The 23,761-nt window shown below is 38.8% G+C and overlaps 1 protein-coding gene across 1 annotated transcript; it reads left to right on the top strand.

The window, feature by feature from the left end:
• Positions 1–12,037: 12,037 nt before the first annotated feature.
• GNGT1 (G protein subunit gamma transducin 1) lies at positions 12,038–22,892 on the top strand (the record flags this gene model as incomplete). The annotated part of the gene is made up of 2 exons (XM_082661873.1): positions 12,038–12,139; positions 22,764–22,892. Exons 1-2 carry the CDS (start codon positions 12,044–12,046, stop codon positions 22,890–22,892), a joined length of 225 nt encoding a protein of 74 aa, XP_082517999.1. The 5' UTR covers positions 12,038–12,043.
• Between the last annotated feature and the right edge of the window lie 869 nt (positions 22,893–23,761).

Genomic DNA, 23,761 nt, shown 5'->3' on the forward strand with positions numbered 1-23,761 from the left:
AGATGAATAAACACATTAGGGATCTCACGGCAAAATAGGGTAGACAGATGAACACTCTATGACCCAGTCACAATATAGTGTTCTTATTATAATATTAAAAATATGTACCAGGTTCTGTGGGACTATGGAGGATGAAATAAATAAAACTTAAGCAAGAGTTCAATTAGAAATAAAAACCAATCCACACAAACATATCTCACATTACATCTTCAGTGCCTGTGGGACACAGACACTTTTCTTCATCAGCTAGTTGCTTTGGTTGGTTCTTTTAGCAGCTGTGGTTATGACAAAGCATTGCCTTCTGCAGAAGGGCAGGATCTCAGAAACCCCCTTTCTCTTCTTCCTAGATGTATGTTCCCTCAAAGGTCGTGCCTACGTAGGACGCGGACCATCTTTTTTCTCACTCAGGTGCTGCACATTTAACTATGTAGGGCACACAGAAGGTTGGAACAGATTTTGGACTATTTTATCCAAGACTTTTCTGGCATAATGCAGCTTCACCACCTACCCAGAATTCTAGCTGGGGTTACCAGTCCACTAGAGAGTGACACATTAAGAATGGGGGAAGAAGGGGAAATTTTCCCCTAACTCTTGTATACCATGTGGAAACCTCAATAGCAATAACTACAGTACTGGATAAAATGTTTATTATTGAGGGTTTGCATTGTACCTTGCATTCATTAGCTCATTAAACCCCCCACGATAACCACTTGAGACAGGTACTTTATTCTCCCCACTCTGCAAATGAAGAGGCTGAAGCTTTAGATAGATACATGACTTGGTCAAAACTATACAACTAGCAATCTGAATTCTGGTCCCCTGGTCTCTGTGCACACATCCTTTTCTTCCACATTAGTGGGGACCAAAGCCAGGCTCATTATATAGAGCATGTGCTCGTGACCCTCGTTCAGTACGTGGACAGCTCTATCTCAGATTTCCTTTTACTTCAAACAGGAAGTTTATCATTGAGAACTAACAGATAGCTACAATTTAATACATTGCTCTAATGCTCTAAGAGAAACATCTGCCAAAGTTGGTAATCAGATTAGAGGATTGAGAGAGTTAATCCCTAAAAACCTTATTATCAGGGTTATATTTAGCAGTAAGTAATGGATCTTGACCTTTCAAGTATAAAGATACCCTTTCATGAAAATGCCTTTTATTTTTATACTCTAACCCAAATCTCATGTTGCTTATACTTTACTTACTAAAGTGTCATAAGCCCTCCAAATGTTCATTTGTTCTAGCTTTATGTAGAAAAATTTTGTATATTAAATCACACAGGAGGGACAACCTGCCATTTGGGGGCAGGAGAAAACATTAGTTGCAGTTTGAAATGGGCATACATCTCCTAGCACTACCACTATTTTTTTCCTCTTATTGACTATCTATTAGCTGAGGGAAAAACTGAATTGAACTGAAATGTCTGTATTAGAAGAGAATTGAGTACACTAGTCTGGACTAGATATACTGAACCAGCCAGAGAAGGGTCAGTTGTTCCTACTGGGCAACTGAATGTCCTGTATTCTCTGTCTTGCTTTTTCTTGCAGTGGAGGGCATGCGCTGGTCTGGTCAGAGACCAACCCCTTGGCTACTGCTCTGGCTCCTTTCCTCTCTTGCCTTCTCAAGGACTTCACTCACTCCTCTGCGACATTCAGCACATACACCCAGGTTTTACGTTTCCATTTGGAGTGCTCTATCTCTGATTCTTTTTCATCCCAAACTTAAAATTCTTATTTGATTCTACATCCCTTTCCTGTAAGGACCCCACTTCACTGCTCCCTCTCCCAGCAAAACTTATCAAAAATGTTATCTTCGCTCTCTGCCTCCACTTCCTCTCCCTTTTTTCCCACATTCCACTCAGTAAACTTTCATACTGGGAAGAGGAAGAACAGGAAGTGCTCTTGTCAAGAGCAACTCATCATGTTGCCACATCTTACTGGACCTCTCAATACGTATGACAAAGCAGCTGGCCCTAAGGTCACCAAAGACCACATTTTTCCATCTGCATTGTGTTTAACCTCTCAGCAGTATTTAACAATTTCAAATCCTTCGTCATTCTTGAAATGCCTTTTTTTTAGTCTTTACCATACCACATTCTTTTGGCTTTTTCCTACGTAGTTGACTGCTTTTCAATCAATTTATCCTTCTCCTCTGCCTGCCAATTAAGGGTTGGGCTGACTCAAGGCTCTAACTCTACTCTCTCCTTATGTGATTTCAAGTACATATACACATAAACTTTACATACACGTACATATACATATATTTATGGATAGTCTCGATCTCACCGCTGGATTCCAAACACTTTTATCTACTTAACATATCCACTTGGATGTCTAACCGGCATCTCAAACGCTATATGTCCTAAACTGGAGTGTTGGTGATAACCCCCAATCTTCCTCATTTCTGTAAATGACACACTTGGATTCTCAAGCTAAAAACTCTGGAATCATTCTTAACACCTCCCATCCATTCATTGCCCAGTCTATCAATAGTCCTGTCAATTCTACCTCCAAATCACGTTTTTAATTTGCCCGTATCTCTTTATATCTACAGTCACCAGTTTAGTTCAAATCTGTCTGTTCTTATGGGACCATTATGTTAGGTTAGTGGAAACTCCCAGTTTCCACTTTTGTTCTCCATTAAACCCCACAGAGCAGAGTATTTTTAACACGTTAGACTGTGCCACAACACCTGACGTCTTCAAAATAAAAATAAAGCCCCCCATTTACCTCCTCATTTATTTCTCACCGTGGAAGTCACTAACTGAGTGACTATGGGATCTGACCACTGTCTCCCTTTACTGACCTCATCCCATCACTCTTTCTTGACCTTACTAGACTCAAGTTACACTGTGTGTTTTATTCTCCTCATACAAGTTCGTTCCCACCTCGGGCCCTTTGCATGAGCTGTTCCCTCTGCTTAGCCCTTATCCCTGCATGAAATGCTCATCTCCTGATCTTTACTTCACTGACTCCTTCTTGGCATTTGGGTGTTGGTCCCACTGGCACTACCTCTAATCAGCCTATATGATGTTGCCCAATATCTCAGTCACTCCTTATGACTTCATGGTATCACAAACTATCCTTATAGCTTTATCATTTGAAATCACTATGTTTATTATTTTAATTTGACTTGTCTAATCCTCTCACTATTATACAAGTTCTATGAGAACAGGAAACTTACCTGTCATACTCACCATTGTATCCCGATGCTAAGAACAAGACCTGAAAAGTAGGATCTCATAAATGTCTGTAGAACAAACGAATTACTTATTATTGCCACAATCACACTTCTTTCCAAACGTCTTGAAAACCCATCTGGCTCAGTAGAAACAGAGAAATAGAGTTGCCCTGGGGAAGAAAGCGAGTTGTCATAGAATATATTTGAATGTCTATGAGTCACATGTGTCTTAAGTATAGGCTATAGGTTGAGAGAGATTGGTATTCATGTAACAAAAATAGCAATATATACAAAAGCAACTGGCTTTTTTTTTTTATGTTGGAGTATAGCCGATTAACAATGTTGTGATAGTTTGAGATGTATAGCAAAGGGACTCAGCCATGCATATACATGTATCCATTCTCCCCGCAACTGGCTTTGAAAAATGAAATATGATAAAATGTGTGATCAACTTGATTAGATGGAAGAAAAAACCCCAAATACAAACTACCTTTTATGTGATAAGAAAAAAACCCTCAGCTGAAAAGAATGATTTATAGAGTGATGTAGTATAAACACAGTAAGAGATAAGAAAGTTGATTTTGTTTGCTGCTTCAACCCCTAGCAATCAAGAGTGCCTGGTCTGTGGTAGTTACTCAATAAATATTTGCTGAATAAACACATGCTTGTTAGCTGCTATCATTTTATTGGTCCACGTACAAAGACAGAAGGAAGAAGAGTAGCTACATACAGATATAAAGCGATAGAGGTATTGCATATGTGTGTTCAGCACAGTGTCTGGCACATGGTGAATGCTCAAAAGTTATTAACTAATCATCACAACAAACTCACTTTCCTTTATTAATTTTGTCTCAACTCCCTCCCTTTAGAGGGTTAGTGTTTAATCCTTTGTTCTCTTCTCTTTCCTATTCATCCTGGGTATTCCCATCCATTCTCATGGCTCTCTCCTAAGCTCTGGCCTTTCCCCTCAACTCCAGACTGCCCATTCAAATGAATGTGTAACAAGCATCTTAAACATGGGATTCCCCTTCTCAAGTCTTCCTCATCTCAGGAAACAGCATTCCTTCTTCATTTGTTCAGACCCAAATCATTGATGTTATCTTGACTTTTTCTTGACTTTTGATCTCTCAGCATATCCTATTATCTCTACTTTCAAAATATATTTAGAATCTCACCACCCGTCCCCACCTCCACTGCTATTACCCTGGTTTTAGCCACCATCATGTCTCACCTTAATTACCGAAATTGTCTCTTCTCTGCTTCTACCCTTGCCCTCTATGGTCTAGCCTCAAAATAGCTGCCAGAATAATGCTACTAAAATATATGACAGATAGTATCACTCTATTACTCAAAACCCTCCAGTGTTCCCTAAGTCACTGAGTGAATCCAGAGTCTTTACAATGGCCCGAAAGACCCACGTGATCACTGATACCATAAACTACTCTTCCCCATATTCACTTGGCTCCTCCCAGTCGTACTAGCTCACTGCTCCCTGGAATAATCTTCTCTTATAATCAATAATAATCAATAAGCAATAAGCATTCATGGCTCACTCCTTCAGGTCTTCATTCAAATAGCATTGTCTCAGAGAAGCCTGCCCTGGCCACTCTCTCAATAATTGAAATACTTCTCTTGACACTTCCTATTCCTTCTCTGTTTTATTTTTCTCCTTAGGACTTATCACACTATATTGCCTCATTTAATTTTTTTTTAACCTTATTCATTGCCTGTCTCCTTCATTAGACTGTAAGTTCCCTGTAGGCAAAGTTTTCTGATTTTTTTTTCTCTGCTCTACCCTCAAGCATCTAGAATAGTGTCTGGCACATAACAGCACTTGGTAAATATTTGTTGAATGAATGAATAAAATGTTAGCTGTTATTCTTTAATAGTCCCGAGTATAATGTCAGGATAAAAAAGAACAGTATGAGACAAAATTTATACCCATATGATTACAAGCTTATTGTACATAACAGAGTGAATTTGTTTCTGAAAAAAATGTGTCAAACTGAATGTTTATGAATCAACATATGTAAAGTGCTAACATTTCTATTTCAAAGAATCTGTGATTGACCCTCTGTATAAAACAAAGGACTTTTAAAAATTAATTTTAATAATTTCCCCTAATATAGCCCTTATAAGTTAAATATTTTATTAGTCAAGTTTTCTTTTTTTTTAAATAAATTTATTTATTTATTTATTTTTGGCTGCATTGGGTCTTCGTTGCTGAGCGTGGACTTTCTTTAGCTACGTCGACCAGGGACTACTCTTCATTGTAGTGCGTGGGCTTCTCACTGCGGTGGCTTCTCTTGTGGAGCACGGGCTCTAGGCATGTGGGCTTCAGTAGTTGTGGCACGCACGTTCAGTAGTTACGGCACGCGGGCTCTAGAGCACAGGCTTAGTAGTTGTGGCACACGGGCTTAGTTGCTCCATGGCATGTGGGATCTTCCTGGACCAGGGCTCGAACCCGTGTCCCCTGCATTGGCAGGTGAATTCTTAACCACTGCACCACCAGGGAAGCCCTAGTCAAGTTTTCTTATTTCAAAATACGTTAGTCTATAATTGGTAAAAGCAAACAGGAAACAAGTAGCCTTTTGACTTTACACTAGGCCGTTTTAGTTCTAAATAAATTATCAAGAAACCTATGGAAACTCTGAAAGACATTAGTGAGACACTGAGCTACTCTACGTAGTTCTATCCTCAACATCCCTAACTGGTACCTACAAAACCAGTGAAAACCATAAACAACATGACAGTTTCAAAAGGCCCCCTAGGGGGCACTATTGCTCCCATTGAGAACCAGTGCTCTGTGGATGGGGTACAGCTCTGAGATACTTTCTCCCCCTCCTCTTCTCTTCTTGGGTTTTTTGGGCCTTAGCTCCTCTGATAGTAGTAGTGCAGGATGGAGGAAGAAGTAAAAGGTGACATATATTCTACCTAATGAGGGTATGTTTCTCCCCTGAATTAGCTGTAACTGCTACCTTAGCTTGTTGGTCTGTGAGTCTCCAGTCCTCCCGTTATATTCTGGTGAAAGTGGGAATGGGGATACTTGGTAACAGTTCCAGCAATCTGATCTAGCCCCTCTTAGGTCTTCCCATGGAGGGTGGCCCAACCTGGAAGTTTAGAATATAAGTGGCCTAGTTAGTGGAGGCACTGGGGGGATGGAGGTGGTTAGTGCCCTTGGTTGTCAACTCTGTGCTTTCTTTCTCTATGTAATTCTGGAGTGATGGAGTATATATATATTAAAAAAAAAAAAAAAAAAAAAGCAAACCTACTCTTTTAAACTAGTTTGAAGAGGGTAACTGAGAGAAGTGTGCTAGAGTGGAAAACATCCTAGACCAGAAAACAAACACTTGTGTTATAGCCCCAGCTCTGTTGTCACCAACTGTGTGATTTGGGGCATTTCAATTCTCTGGATCACCTTTGCCTCATCTGCAAAATGGGACAAAGAGAAATTAAATGATAAAACGGCCAAAAAAACACATGAAAAGATGCTCAACATCACTAATTATTAGGGAAATGCAAATCAAAACTACAATGAGGTATCACCTCACACTGGTCAGAATAGCCATCATCAAAAAAATCTACAAACAATAAATGCTGGAGAGGGTGTGGAGAAAAGGCAACCCTCCTACACTGATGGTGGGAATGTAAATTGGTACAGCCACTATGCAGAACAGTATGGAGGTTCCTTAAAATACTAAACATAAAACTACCATATGACCCAGCAATCCCACTCCTGGGCATATACCTGGAGAAAACCATAATTTGAAAAGATACATGCACCCCAGTGTTCATTGCAGCACTATTTACAATAGCCAGGACATGGAAGCAACCTAAATGTCCATCAACAGAGGAATGGATAAGGAAGATGTGGTACATATATACAATGGAATATTACTCAGCCATTAAGAAATAACAAAATAATGCCATTTGCAGCAACATGGATGGACCTAGAGATTGTTACACTGAGTGAAGTAAGTTAGACACAGAAAGACAAATATCATATGATATCGCTTATTTGTGGAATCTAAAAACGGGTACAAATTAACTTATTTACAAAACAGAAGTAGAGTCGTGGATACAGAAAACAAACTTATGGTTACCAGGGGATAAGGTGGAGGAGGGATGAGATTGGGATTGACATATATACACTACAATATATAAAATAGGTAACTAGTAAGAACCTGCTGTATAGCACAAGGAACTCTACTCAATACTCTGTAATGGCGTATATGGGAAAAGAATCTAAAAAAGAGTGGATATATGTATATGTATAAATGATTCACTTTGCTGTACACCTGAAACTAACATAACATTGTAAATCAACTATACCCCAATAAAAATATTTTTTTAAAAGAGTAATTAAATGATATTATATCTGAATCTTTTATTTTTTTAGTTTGTAATTTTATATTTTCACTATAATTAAAATGAATATATGTATATAACTATATATTCAATATAATAAATTTACATATAATTTTTAAAGATTCCACTTTTATAATTTTTGAAGGTTCTATATTATTATTTTATTTATTTTTTTAATACATCTGTATTGGAGTATAATTGCTTTAAAATGTTGTGTTATTTTCTGCTGTACAACAGAGTGAAACAGCTATATGCATACATATATCCCCATATCCCTTCCCTCTTGAGCCTCCCTCCCACCCTCCCTATCCCACCCTGCTAGGTCATCACAGAGCATGGAGCTGATCTCCCTGTGCTATGCAGCTGCTTCCCACTAGCTATCTATTTTACATTTGATAGTGTATATATGTCAGTGCTACTCTTTCACTTCGTCCCAGCCTGCGCTTCCCCCTCTGTGTCCTCAAGTCCATTCTCAAAGTCTGCATTTTTATTTCTGCCCTACCACTAGGTTCCTCAGTACCATTTTTCTAGATTCCATATATATGCATTAGCATACGGTATTTGTTTTTCTCTTTCTGACTTACTTCACTCTGTATGACAGACTCTAGGTCCATCCATCTCACTACAAATAACTCAATTTCGTTTCTTTTTATGGCCGAGTAATATTCCGTTGTATATATGTGCCACATCTTCTTTATCCATTCCTCTGTCGATGGACACTTAAGTTGCTTCCATGTCCTGGCTATTGTAAATAGAGCTGCAATGAACATTTTGGTACATGACTCTTTTTGAATTATGGTTTTCTCAGGGTATATGCCCAGTAGTGGGATTGCTGGGCCGTATGGTAGTTCTATTTTTAGTTTTTTAAGGAATCTCCATACTGTTCTCCTTAGTGGCTGTATCTATTTACATTCCCACCATCAGTGTAGGAGGGTTGCCTTTTCTCCACACCCTCTCCAGAATTTGTTTCTAGGTTTTTTGATGTTGGCCATTCTGACTGGTGTGAGGTGATACCTCATTGTGGTTTTGATTTGCATTTCTCTAATGATTAGTGATGTTGAGCACCTTTTCATATGCTTGTTGGCCATCTGTATGTTTTCTTTGAATCCTTTTAAATCCTTGACTTCAATACAACTCTGAGCATTTGAACTCTCCATGCAGACAATATATGCTGTGCTTCTCTGTGTATCTAGGTGTCCCTGAGGGTGGTGAGAGTTTTGATCCTCACTCTTTGAAATTTTTCATACAAGACCCATGGTATCAAATTTGGCAAGCGTTCTCAAATCTTCTAAGATTCACCTCCACCAAATGAAGTGTGTTTTGCTTAAATTATTATTAAATATGGTGAATCACAGCATTTTAGAGTTAAGAAATCATTTGTTATTAATATGAAGTTATACACTGGAGGGGAGCAGAATATGCCACCCCAAAGTATTCCTCTCTGGCATAAAGAGTATTTTGAGCTAATTATTTTTAAGAAACAGCAGACACAGGGGAAGCCATGAAAACCAAGTAGAAGTTATCCTCTTATAAGAGACATTTACATTTATAAGGGAAATCTCCATTTGTAATTGTGTCTCCCTCTCTGTACCAGAAAGAGGAGGATGAATCTAAATCTCTAAAAGCTCTTATCAGTGGAGAAGGCAGCAACTCAACTCTCATAACCCTTGTTTACTGTGCTTTGCCTGCTAACCTCCCATGTCTGACTCCCCCTTCCCCTCCCCAGCATCTTCTTTTGTCTTTAGCTGGAAGCAGTGTTTAAGGTGGTGGCTTGGGCCATTTGTGGGAGTTACTCAGTTTTCCTGGGTCTCTCCCACGTATACAGGTGGTATATACGTTACTAAACTTTTGTTTGTTTTTCTTCTATTAATCTTTTATTACAGGATGGTCTCAGCCAAGAATCTAGAAGTATAGAGGGAACATTATTTTTCCTCCCCTGCAACATCATGCACTTTTCTCTATGTCTAGGTGAATATTTCTGATGTAAGTTGCAAGTGACTTTATCAATACTTCATCATTCTCTTCTGTATACCAAACAATATACAAAACAGTACACAGTGATAAGGACATAAGCTATGAAAGATATGGATGCTCTTGTAAAGGTCTTTACAGTCCTTCGTGTCTTAGAGTTCTTAGAAGCAGAGCCTAAGACAGGGACACTTGTCCAAGTGATTTATTGATGGTGAGCTCTCAGGAGAAATCTCTGAAGGAAGGAGGAAAGCAGGATGAAGGAGGAGAAGACAGGCAAAGATGCGGTTTCAGAAGTCTAGCTTCATCCTGAACCCATGGGGTGCTCAGGAAGTTTCTCAATTACACCAAGGCTTTTCAGCCCAGAGGCAAGTTGTCTGGGCTATTAGAACCCCACTTCAGCCAGCCATTTGCTACAGGACACCCACAGGGGCCAGTTGTCATAATCTTCCAGACATCACCAGCTGAAGTGGCTTCCATCAGCTAAGGATAAACGTATGTAAAGGTTTGGTGGTCAACAACTGCAGCTTCTGGAGGTATAAATACCCCAACCTGGAAAGGGAAAGGGGGGTCTGGGAAGGGCACCAACGGCATCTACTACACATGGTATTAAAGGAGCTAAATCATGTCCACATGATATCCTTTAAGAGCATTTATAAAGCCACCTATCAGCAAGTGACATGTAAGACAACACAATCTGAAACTCTAGACGTACAGAGTAAGTGAGTAACATCAGCTAACGTGTACTGAGGGCTTGCTCCATGCTATGCAGTGTTATGTGATCTTTATTCTTCTCAGAAAACATCTACAATGTAGGTACTGTTATTGCTCCTATTTCCTAGTAAACTGAGGCACAGAGAGGTTACATAACTTGATCAGGACCACACAGCCAGCAAGTGCCAGTGAGTGATCATTTCATTGGCAATATATGGTAAAGCTTTACTGGAATAGAGAAAATGAAATTCTAACCCCTTCCCCAAATCAAAATCTCTTAAGTTGGGCCTCTATTTTAACAAATTCCTAAAGTGATTCTTCAAAGTCACTGCCAAGTGGAAAACATTTTCCAAGATGGAGAAAAGTTGTGCAAAAGACAATGTCAACAGATAAAAATGATCAGCAGAAACAGAGGTGCTTGTGAATTTTTGCAGGTAGTCTGAAGGGAGTAAGAAGGAAGGTAAGAATAACACTGAGAATGGGCTCTTGAATACCAAGCAATAATTACACAGGAAGAAATAACTTTTTTGTTGTCATATTGATTCTTAAAATAAGAACAGAATAAAATAAAAATTAAAAGGATAGGAAACATTGGCTTTGGGTACCCATCGGGTACCTCTGTGCTGGCCTATGTAGGTATTTATCCCTAAAAAATAGGTTAAACTACCTCTTTTCCAGAGAAGAACAGGATATTATAAAACAAAGAAGGAAAATAATATTTCCTCAAATGTTTTGGAAATGAAAATACTATATAAATGCAAGGAAGTAAGTTAATTGCTGAAATGTGATTAGCAGCGTATTTTTATGTAGATGTATGATGTTGTTTTCTGAAATAACATGTGACCTGAATGTGTCTACTTTAATAAAAATATGTCGTCATAGAAGTTGGACCAGAGAAACAAAAGAGAAGAGAGGACCTAAAGAGGACAGACTATAAAGCGTGATGCCACTTGGCTACAATGAAATATTTTCCAGGCAATTTCATACAGGAATCACTAGCTACTGTGCCATCTTTCCCATTGCCCATTGATCTAATTAAGAAGAAGAAGACATTGCTAAAAGGGCAGAAGAGTCTGTTTTTTTATGATATACATCAGGAGATCAGACTCCCCGCATCCCCTTTATCCTGCTGCATTTGCTCATCATTGCTGTCCAATTCGTTGTGACAATTACATACAAAAAAATTCCAGGAGAAACACATCTAAGTAGTATGCTAGTTTGTTTCTAACTAACAAGGTTATTTGTTTGCTATAGTTTCATTCCATTGGTTTATATTTCAATCCGTTATTTACAAGGAACTTATAATGAGACTTTTTGTATGTTTCTCTGTTAATACCAGATCAAATACTCCAGCGATTTAGGGGATTAATGGGTAGTCCTCAGAATGACCTCAAACTAACTTAAATGGCATAAATCGTATGGGGGAGGGCTTTGGAGTTGGAGATAAGGGTTGGAACCTCAAGTTTTTACACTGTGTCAAATAAACAGGGAAAAGGAGGAGCATTGGATATTTAAGATTATTTACTGACTGAACTGACCTCTCCCCACAAACCTACTAGCAGGTATTTAGAGTCAAATACTTAGTTTAATCATATTAATGAAGATTATAAGGAAGCTTTAAAACCTCAAGGCTAGTGTGCAGTGCTAGAATTGTTCAGAGAGCATTCAAGAGAAATTGACTATCACAGGAAGTTAAAACAAACAGTTCACTTAGTAGGTTAAGAGCTGAGGGAAGGGTTGGCTAACATTAACTTGACGTGAGTCTAGCAATTCAGGTGTATAAACTTTCTACCTTTTCAGCAGGCAAAAGATGCCAGTGATCAATATTGAGGACCTGACAGAAAAGGACAAATTGAAGATGGAAGTTGACCAGCTCAAGAAAGAAGTGACACTGGAAAGAATGCTGGTAAACTGCTGCTCTGTTTTGAATTTTATTTTTAAACTAGAGATAACTGTAGCACTACCAGGTTAAAAACCATTGAAGGGGAGCAGAATTTGCCACCCCAAAATATGCCTTTTTGGCATATGGATTCTTTTAGGCTGATTATTTTTGAAAAATAGCAGACGCAGGGGAAGCTCTGAAAACCAACTAGAAGTTACCCTTTCCTAAGAGACAGTTACATTTATAAGGGAAATCTCCATTAGTAAGGGTGTCTCCTTCTCTGTGTCAGGAGGAGAAGCATGACTCTAAATCTCTAGAAACTCTTATCATGGAGAACACAAAGATTAGATCTGCTTAACAGCCTTACCCTTGTTTGCTGTTGTTACAAAACAAAATTCAACTGAGTAAATTTGAAGATATAATTGGCTTTATTAAATAATTCATGAATTGGGCAGCATCCCATCTAGCAAATAGAAAGGCTCACCAAGGAGCTGTACAAAATGGAAGGTTTTTATAGGCATAAAGGGGTGGGACAAGGAAGTCATAAACAAAAGAAAGAATTATTTCAGGCAGGAGCAACTTCCTTTGTGGGAAGAGCAGGGGTCTATCATGCAGATTACCTCACTAGTGCTGATCAGGAAGTTACAGATTGATAGGTTGAAATTCCACTCCTGGGAAAGGCTGAAACTGCAATTAAGTTAGGTATTAAGTTTTGGTTTGTTGATGTGGAGCTTTGTCCATTTAGGGACTGTTCTTTGTTTTTGCTTTGTTTTGTTTTTTTAATACTGTGCTTTTCCTTTTTTTTTTTTTTTTTTTTTTTTTCCGAATAAAAAACGTGTATTTGGGGTGTTAAGAATTACAGTTCAGGAGACAGATTTGGGTAAAACGGAAAGAGTGTTCCAGGGAAGAGAAGGAGTCAGGGGCTTACAAAGGCAAAGCCAAGAGGTTGTACTCTGACATAAGGGAGGAAGTATTTGTCCTTAAGGGATAGGCTGTCATGAATTATTTTAGGGTAAGGTTCTGGTAATTATCTTAAGCCCATAACTGGCTCCCCACACCCCTGTCATCTACACCTACCATCTTCTTTGGTCTTTCACTGCAGTGGGATTTAAGATGGTGGCTTGGACTATTTCAGGGAGCTTCTCAGTTTTCCTGAGTCTCTCCCTTGTATACAGGAGGTATACGTGTTATTAAACTTCTGTTTGTTTTTCTCCTGTTAATCTGTCTTTCTTATTACAGGGTTATCTCAGTCAAGAACCTAAAAGTGTAGAGGGAAAATTATTTTTCCTCTCCCACATCATTCACTGGAGAAACTCAATATAGTTGAAAACAAGTTGTTCAGATAAAATTCATCAGAAATTAAGAAAATTAATAATCATAATTATCTTTTGATTTAGAGTTAAAATCAACACTTTGACAAACTATTTTCCATAAGCCAAATCCAGCACTTAGCCTGTTTTTCTATGGCCACTAAGCTAAAAATGTTTTAAAATTTATATAGAGTTGCTTTATTTCTATTTATTTTTTAATTTTTATTTTTACATCTTTATTGGAGTATAATTGCTTTACAATGGTGTGTAAGTCTCTGCTTTATAACGAAGTGAATCAGTTATACATATACATATGTTCCCATATCTCTTCCCTCTTGCATCTCCCTCCCTCCCACCCTCCCTATCCCACCCCTCCAGGCGGTCACAAAGCACCGAGCTGATCTCCCTGTGCTATGTGGCTGCTTCCCACTAGCTATCTACCTTACCTTTGGTAGTGTATATATGTCCATGCCTCTCTCTCGCTTTGTCACAGCTTACCCTTCCCCCTCCCCATATCCTCAAGTCTATTCTCTAGTAGGTCTGTGTCTTTATTCCTGTCTTACTTCTAGGTTCTTCATGACATTTTTTTTCTTAAATTCCATATATATGTGTTAGCATACGGTATTTGTTTTTCTCTTTCTGACCTACTTCACTCTGTATGACAGACTCTAGGTCTATCCACCTCATTACAAATAGCTCAATTTCGTTTCTTTTTATGGCTGAGTAATATTCCATTGTATATATGTGCCACATCTTCTTTATCCATTCATCCGATGATGGACACTGTCTTGATTACTGTAGCTTTGTAGTATAGTCTGAAGTCAAGGAGCCTGATTCCTCCAGCTCCGTTTTTCTTTCTCAAGATTGCTTTGGCTATTCAGGGTCTTTTGTGATTCCATACAAATTGTAAAATTTTTGTCCTAATTCTGTGAAAAATGCCATTGGTAGTTTAATAGGGATTGCACTGAATCTGTAGAATGCTTTGGGTAGTGTAGTCATTTTCACAGTGTTGATTCTTCCAATCCAAGAACATGGTATATCTCTTCATCTGTCTGTATTATCTCTAATTTCTTTCATCAGTGTCTTATAATTTTCTGCATACAGGTCTTTTGTTTCCTTAGGTAGGTTTGTTCCTAGGTATTTTATTCTTTTGGTTGCAGTGGTAAATGGGAGTGTTTCCTTAATTTCCCTTTCAGATTTTTCATCATTAGTGTATAGGAATGCAAGAGATTTCTGTGCATTAATTTTGTATCCTGCTACTTTACCAAATTCATTGATTAGCTCTAGTAGTTTTCTGGTAGTGTCTTTAGGATTCTCTATGTATAGTATCATGTCATCTGCAAACAGTGACAGCTTTACTTCTTTTCCAATTTGGATTCCTTTTATTTTTTTTTCCTCTCTGATCGCTGTGGCTAAAACTTCCAAAACTATGTTGAATAATAGTGGTGAGAGTGGGCAACCTTGTCTTGTTCCTTATCTTAGTGGAAATGATTTCAGTTTTTCACCATTGAGAACAATGTTGGCTGTGGATTTGTGATATATGGCCTTTATGATGTTGAGGTAAGTTCCCTGTATGCCTACATTCTGGAGGGTTTTTATCATAAATGGGTGTGTAATTTTGTCGAAAGCTTTTTCAGCATCTGTTGAGATGATCATATGGTTTTTCTCCTTCAATTTGTAAATATGGTGTATCACACTGATTGATTGGCGTATATTGAAGAATCCTTGCATTCCTGGGATAAACCCCACGTGATCATGGTGTATGATCCTTTTAATATGCTGTTAGATTCTGTTTACTAGTATTTTATTGAGGATTTTTGCATCTATGTTCATCAGTGATATTGGCCTGTAGTTTTCTTTTCTTGTGACATATTTGTTTGGTTTTGGTATCAGGTTGATGGTGGCCTCATAGAATGAGTTTGGGAGTGTTCCTCCCTCTGCTATATTTTGGAAGAGTTTGAGAAGGATAGGTGTTAGCTCTTCTCTAAATGTTTGATAGAATTTGCCTGTGAAGCCATCTGGTCCTGGGCTTTTGTTTGTTAGAAGATTTTTAGCCACAGTTTCAATTTCAGTGCTTGTGATTCGTCTGGTTATATTTTCTGTTGCTTCCTGATTCAGTCCCGGAAGGTTGTGCTTTTCTAAGAATTTGTCCATTTCTTCCAGGTTGTCCATTTTATTGGCATAGAGTTGCTTGCAGTAATCTCTCATGATCTTTTGTATTTCTGCAGTGTCAGTTGCTACTTCTCCTTTTTCATTTCTAATTCTATTGATTTGAGTCTTCTCCCTTTTTTTTTTGATGAGTCTGGCTAATGGTTTATCAATTTTGTTTATCTTCTCAAAGAACCACCTTTTAGTTTTATTGATCTTTACTATCATTCCTTCATTTCTTTTTCATTTATTTGTGATCTGATCTTTATGATTTCTTTCCTTCTGCTAACTTTGAGGTTTTTTTGTTCTTCTTTCTCTGATTGCTTTAGGTATAAGCTTAGATTGTTTATTTGAGATGTTTCTTGAGGTAGGCTTGTATTGCTATAACTTCCCTCTTAGAACTGCCTTTGCTGCATCCCATAGGTTTTGGGTCGTGTTTTCATTGTCATTTGTTTCTAGGTATTTTTTGATTTCCTCTTTGATTTCTTCAATGATCCCTTGGTTATTAAGTAGTGTATTGTTTAGCCTCCATGTGTTTGTATTTTTTACAGATTTTTTCCTGTAATTGATATCTAGTCTCATAGCGTTGTGGTCAGAAAAGATACTTGATACAATTTCAATTTTCTTAAATTTACCAAGGCTTGATTTGTGACCCAAGACATGATCTATCCTGGAGAATGTTCCATGAGCACTTGAGATGAAAGTGTATTCTGTTGGTCTTGGATGGAATGTCCTATAAATATCAATTAAGTCCATCTTGTTTAATGTATCACTTAAAGCTTGTTTTTCCTTATTTATTTTCATTTTGGATGATCTGTCCATTGGTGAAAGTGGAGTGTTAAAGTCCCCTCCTATGCTTATGTTACTGTCGATTTCCCCTTTTATGGCTGTTAGCATTTGCCTTATGTATTCAGGTGCTCCTATGTTGTGTGCATAAATATTTACAATTGTTATATCTTCTTCTTGGATTGATCTCTTGATCATTATGTAATGTCCTTCTTTGTCTCTTGTGATGGTCTTTATTTTAAAGTCTATTTTGTCTGATATGAGAATTGCTACTTCAGCTTTCTTTTGATTTACATTTGCATGGAATATCTTTTTCCACCCCCTCACTTTCAGTCTGTATGTGTCCCTAGGTCTGAAGTGGGTCTCTTGTAGACAGCATATATACGGGTCTTGTTTTTGTATCCATTCAGCCAGTCAGTGTCTTTTGGTTGGAGCATTTAATCCATTTACATTTGTGGTAATATTGATATGTATCTTCCTATTACCATTTTCTTAATTTTGGGGTTTTGTTTTTGTAAGTCTTTTCCTTCTCTTGTGTGTCTTGCCTAGAGAAGTTCCTTTAGCATTTGTTGTAAAGCTGGTTGGGTGGTGCTGAATTCCTTTAGCTTTTGCTTGTCTGTAGAGATTTTAATTTCTCTGTTGAATCTGAATGAGATCTTTCCTGGGTAGAATAATCTGGTTTGTAGGTTTTTCCCTTTCATCACTTTAAATATGTCCTGCCACTCCCTTCTGGCTTGCAGAGTTTCTGCTGAAAGATCAGCTGTTAACCTTATGGGGATTCTCTTGTATGTTATTTGTTGCTTTTCCCTTGCTGCTTTTAATATTTTTTATTTGTGTTTAATTTTTGATAGTTTGATTAATACGTGTCTTGGAGTGTTTCTCCTTGGATTTATCCTGTATGGGACTCTCTGTGCTTCCTGGACATGATTGACTATTTCCTTTCCCATGTTAGAGAAGTTTTCAACTATAATCTCTTCAAATATTTTCTCAGTCCCTTTCTTTTTCTCTTCTTCTTCTGAGACCCCTATTATTCGATTGTTGGTGCATTTAATGTCCAAAATGTCTCTGAGACTGTCCTCAATTCTTTTCATCCTTTTTTCTTTATTCTGCTGTGTGTTAGTTATTTCCACTATTTTATCTTGCAGGTCAGTTATTCGTTCTTCTGCTTCAGTTATTCTGCTATTGATTCCTTTTAGAGAATTTTTAATCTCATTTATTGTGTTGTTCATCGTTTGTTTTCTCTTTAGTTCTTCTAGGTCCTTGTTAAATGTTTCTTGTATTTTCTGCATACTATTTCCAAGATTTTGGATCATCTTTACTATCATTACTCTGAATTCTTTTTCAGGTAGACTGCCTGTTTCCTCTTCATTTGTTTGGTCTGCTAGGTTTTTACATTGCTCCTTTATCTGCTGCGTATTTCTCTGTGTTCTCATTTTGCTTAACTTACTGTGTTTGGGATCTCCTTTTCACAGGCTGCAAGTTCATAGTTCCCATTGTTTTTGTGTCTGCCCCCAGTGGGTAAGGTTGGTTCAGTGGGTTGTGTAGGTTTCCTGGTGAAAGGGACTGGTGCCTGTGTTCTGGTGAATGAGGCTGGATTTTGTCTTTCTGGTGGGCAGGACCGTGTCCAGTGCTGAGTTTGGGGGTGTCTGTGAACTTATTATGATTTTAGGCAGCCTCTCTGCTAATGCGTGGGGATGTGTTCCTGTCTTGCTAGTTGCTTGTCATGGGGTGTCCAGCAGTGGAGCTTTTGGTCGTTGAGTGGAGCTGAGTCTTAGCGTTGAGACAGAGATCTCTGGGAGAGCTCTCACGATTGATACTACGTGGGGCCAGGAGGTCTCTGGTTTTCCACTGTCCTGAACTCGGCTCTCCCACCTCAGAGCCTCAGGCCTGACACTCCGCCGGAGCACCAACACCCTGTCAGCCACACGGCTCAGGGTGAAAAGGGAAAAAAACAAAAGCAAGCAAATAAATAAAGTTATTAAAATTTTAAAATATTATTAAAATAAAAAAGTATTTAAAAAAAGAAGAGAGCAACCAAACCAATAAACAAATCCACCAATGATAACAAGTGCTAAAAACTATACTAAGGTAAATATAAAAATCAGAATCTAGTCAGTCACATACAGCAAACCCCAAGTCTACAGTTCCTCCCAAAGTCCACCTCCTCAATTTTGGGATGATTTGTTATCTATTCCGGTACTCCACAGATGCAGGGTACATCAAGTTGATTGTGGAGATTTAATCTGCTGCTCCTGAGGCTGCTGGGAGAGATTTCCCTTTCTCTTTGTTCACACAGCTCCTGGGGTTCAGCTTTGGATTTCGACCTGCCTCTGTGTATAGGTTGCCTGAGGGCGTCTGTTCTTCACTTAGACAGGACGGGGTTAAAGGAGCAGCTGATTCGGGGTCTCTGGCTCACTCAGGCTGGGGGTACAGAATGCGGGCCAAGCCTTTGGTGGCAGAGTCCGGCATGATGTTGCACCAGCCTGAGGTGTGCCGTGCATTCTCCCGGGGAAGTTGTCCCTGGATCCCAGGACCCTGGCAGTGGTGGCTGCACAGGCTCCCGGGAGCGGAGGTGTGGAGAGTGACCTGTGCGAGCACACAGGCTTCTTGGCGGCGGCAGCAGCAGCCTTAGCGTCTCACGCCCGTCTCTGGGGCCCGCACTGATAGCTGTGGCTCGCGCCCATCTTTGGAGCTCGTTTAGGCGGTGCTCTGAATCCCCTCTCCTCACGCACCTCAAAACAATGGTCTCTTGCCTCCTAGGCAGCTCCAGACATTTTCCCAGACTCCCTCCTGGCTAGCCGTAGTGCACTAGCCCCATTCAGGCTGTGTTCATGCAGCCAACCCCAGTCCTCTCCCTGGGGTCTGACCTCCGAAGCCCAAGCCTCAGCTCCCAGGCCCCGCCCACCCCAGTGGGTGAGCAGACAAGCCTCTCAGGCTGGTGAGTGCTGGTCGGCAGTGATTCTCTGTGTGGGAATCTCCCCGCTTTGCCCTCCACACCTCCGTTGCTGTGCTCTCCTCCACAGCTCCGAAGCTTTCCTCCTCCGCCACCCGCAGTCTCTGCCCACGAAGGGGCTTCCTAGTGTGTGGAAACCTTTCCTCCTTCACGGCTCCCTCCCACTGGTGCAGGCCCTGTCCCTATCCTTTTGTCTCTGTTTATTCTTTTTTCTTTTGCCCTACCCAGGTACATGGGGAGTTTCTTGCCTTTTGGGAAGCCTGAGGTCTTCTGCCAGCGTTCAGTAGGTGTTCTGTAGGAGTTGTTCCACATGTAGATGTATTTCTGATGTGTTTGTGGGGAGGAAGGTGATCTACACGTCTTACTCCTCTGCCATCTTGAAGCGTCCTCCTATAGAGTTGTTTTAAATAAAAGGGAAAGAAAAATAAAATGAAGAATATGAGACATCATATTTTAGCTTAGCAATAAAGTAAAGCAATGCGTATAGGCATTTTGTTTTTACTTTTCTAAATTGATAAGCTTCTCTTTATTTGATATTGTTCAGATACTTTTAGCCAAGACATCCCCTCCAGCACTGTCATGGCCAGTAATGAATGAATACATTCTATTCCTTCTTTGCAAACAAAAATGAGTTCAGGCACAAGAACTCACTGGTTTCTTCTAAAAACATTTGTCAGATCTTAGAAATGGTTACGAAAAGTCCTCTGCCAGTAGAAGGAGGAGAAATGGCAAAGGAATAAAAGTTTCCACCAAACAGTGACTGAAGCTTAGAAAATGTAGATATGTATTTTAGATTTCTTTGTTTTGGGAACATCAGTAGAACAAAAACTCCTTCACAAGTGAGAAGAGTATATTTCATATTTCTTAAAAAAAAAAAAAAAAAACCTCATCAGGCCAAAGCAAAAAAAGAAGCTTGTATTATCTTCATACTTTGCTCAAAACTCTTACTCCCAGTAAAAATTGGAATTTTGACTTCTTTTATGTTTATAGTTGTCTCAAACTTCCCTGTTGCCCTTTCCATACAGGCAAAACATGTGATTTTTAAAAGATAAAATTAAATCTGTAAACAGCACAGAAGCTTGGAACGTACACCAAAAAAGTTTAAATCCTTATGTTTATAATTGGGGGAAAATAAACTTTTGAGGTAAAGGAGGGTTATCTTTTTCTTCTTTATTTGAAACATCCAAATGCTGTTTTGTTATTTATATACTCAGGATTGTTTTGTAGGCAGTTTGGTTGTCGTCATGTTTACTATTCACTTGTGGCAAGTTCACCTAGGAATTTTTGTTTTGGATAAATATCGCATCCGTCCCCATTTGTCAGGTTTTGGGGTTCCTTTGCCCTATTACTCAATGTGTCTTTGCTCTTGGAAGTCAATTTAATCTAGTATCAGACTGCCAAAACTACACATACATGCTCACACACATAACTTTCCAAGCCTGAATCCAGAGCTCTGACACAGGATAGCATAGTGTCATCACGGTACGGGTAAGTGGGTATCCTCTGGAACCATATTCCTGGTTCAGATTGGGGCTCTACAACTTACTTCCTGTGTAATACTCACTTAAATGAGCTAACTCATCTGTGCCAGTTTCTTCTTCTATAAAATGGGAATAGTAACAATATGTAATTATTATTACTTTAAAAATTATTATTTATATCTATGAACCAGACCGATTCATAATGTGCCTCAACCTACTTTGCTGTTAAGGCAGCATTATTGTCAGAGTAAGACAACTCTTTGCATCAGTTTCTAAAGCTGAAAGATTTACAATGACTATAAGCAAATATAATAGGCAAAAACTAAAAGCAATGTTTATAGTAATAGCTACCATTTGATTGACTATCTCTGTATGCCAGGTACTTAATGCAATCTGTGTTGCTTCTCATATTTCATAGATGAAGTAACTATACCTTAGATAAACTATTTTAACTAAGGACACACAGCTGGTAAGTGGGCAGAGTCAAAATCAATCCTGGGATGGCCTGAATCCAATGCCCGTACTCTTTCTACCATGCCATGTAATCCTGTATTAAACCATATATACTTATAATAAGGCTCCGTGAAATAATTTTGAAGCGCATCCACCCACATAGGATTTTAGGTAGTCTGTTCCTCAGGATCCTCAGATCCTAGCCAGGCACTGTCAAAACTAACCCCTCACTGAGTCCTGTTCCTGACAACTGGTTGGGGCCCAAAGAGCTGGTGTTTGGAAGACAGGGGAAGAAGTGAATCTAAATCTCCAGTTTGAATTTTGAGGGGAAAAAAGTGAATCTAAAGTATTGCATATTTCAAACGTGTGCATAAACTCCAAGTATCGTCCTGTGAAGGAGCCACCTGAACGATGTCCTGCCCCCGATTAGAAATGATCTGTTCTAATATGTAGATAATGAGTTTGCAGAGTCTAAGTAATCTTAAGTCTTCTGTCTAACGTTGCTTAGAACTTTCATGCAAAAATGGTGTGAAGATTTTATTAAAACAAAACAATAAATTCCTTAGGTAACTTACAGAATGGTCACTTCATGGACTGCCAGAAATGAAGCAGTTTTGTGTTAATGTCATGAAGGATAAATTAAGTGAAAACAAAACAAGTTGACCATTAAAAGAAATGAATAATTTGGTCCCATGTGTGTATATGCATGTGTATACACACACACACACACGCACACATACTCATACTTACACATGTATAGAACTTTGCCTCTCTCTAAACAGTATGTTACATGGTACATTAACAGGCTCTGGCTGAGTCCATTAAAATACTAAAGCCTGATTTTTCACAGGGTCATTACTATAATGGAGCAGATGACTAAGGAGCAAGCTCATAAGCAAAACGAATGATCTAGTTTAGCCAGTATTTATTTACTGAGCACCAACTAAATGCAGGCTCTGTTCTAGATGCCTGGGATGCATGTGAACAAATCAGCCAAAGGTCCCTTTGGAGCTCACCTTCAAGTTTACAATCATGATCAATCATTGTAGACCAGCTTAAAATAAAATTACATGTGTATACTTCTGAGAATCCAGGAGTGGTGACAAGCCTGGAATTTAACAATTATTCATTCCCTTCCACCTTCACAGGTCATATTTTTGGAATGAAGTCAACGATTTAATCAATGCTCACTCTGGTAACGTTCTTGACTTGTGCTGTCAGCTGTGTTCTGATCCCTGGACCCTGTCTCCTCTAAAGAAGCTGGAGGCAGCGTGCGCTGAGAGCCCTTAGCTGGAGTATGGCGGCTGGTTAGCCTTTGCCCAGAGATATCCACAAGGACAGGGCAGGGAGCAGCTATTTCTTCTTCTCTCGTAGAAAGTACAAATGCATTGGCAGAAAGCAGAATCACATTAAAAAGATAGAACACACACAAAAATTATTATTATAAATGCATTCTTGGATTCTGCAGTATTCTCTATTAAGCCAAATGAGTCACCTCTTTCTTTTTTTCCTTTAAGGTGTCCAAATGTTGTGAAGAAGTAAGGGATTATGTTGAAGAAAGATCTGGGGAGGATCCATTAGTAAAGGGTATCCCAGAGGACAAAAATCCCTTCAAGGAGCTCAAAGGAGGCTGTGTGATTTCATAAAAAAAATTTTTTTTAATTCCATGGAATATCTTGAGCTTTAATGACATACTGTTTGGTCATATGTAATAATACTATTAAGCATGTACATGAATTTTAAAATTATAAATATGAGCATTTAATAAAATTTGGACTGTGATAATGCATAAGTCTATGCTTTTCTTAAAGTACTTAGCACAGGGTTTAACACATAATTGACAACAAGTATTGATTGACCCATTTCTTTAACAATAATATGTTTTATAAATGAGTCTATATTATTCCGGATGCCAGGATATAGTTAATGTTTTATGTTTCTCCATTACCCTTTCAGCACGCTTAATTTCATGGTTAGACTTGTATTTTCCCCAACCTTTCACTTACTTAGAGAATTAAGAAATCTATTCTTTTGATTCACGGAAAACCTATCTTGGCAGAATGTGAAGAGTTTTGTTGTTGATGTTCTGTTTTTTGTTTCCCTCTTTCATCCCCCAGTCAGCAGCAGTGGTTGTAACATAACCTCTTTCTGCATTCTTACCAATTCTGCTTGTCACCAATGACATGACTCTTTCCCAGAATGCCAGTTGGATTAAGGGTTCAGTCTGTGGTCATGGAGCATGGTGGATTTAAGAAGCACTCAAATAAAGGTCATGAGAAGCCAGAAAGGTCTGGCTCTGGCACTTTACTGCCTGCCTGACTTTGGATAAATTACTTAATCTCAGTTTCTTCTACTGTAGGATAGGGATAATAATGATCCAACCCCCTTTTTCATGGTGGTTAAATATTGTACTAGGGTAACTACAGCACTTAGCATATTGTCTGACATGTAGTAAGACCCAGTAAGTGTTAACTAGTATTATTACTGGGAACAGAACTAGACAAGATACTTAGAA

The sequence above is a fragment of the Grampus griseus genome (genome assembly GCF_964374135.1).
Source record: "Grampus griseus genome assembly, chromosome: 9".
Lineage (NCBI taxonomy): Eukaryota > Metazoa > Chordata > Mammalia > Artiodactyla > Delphinidae > Grampus > Grampus griseus.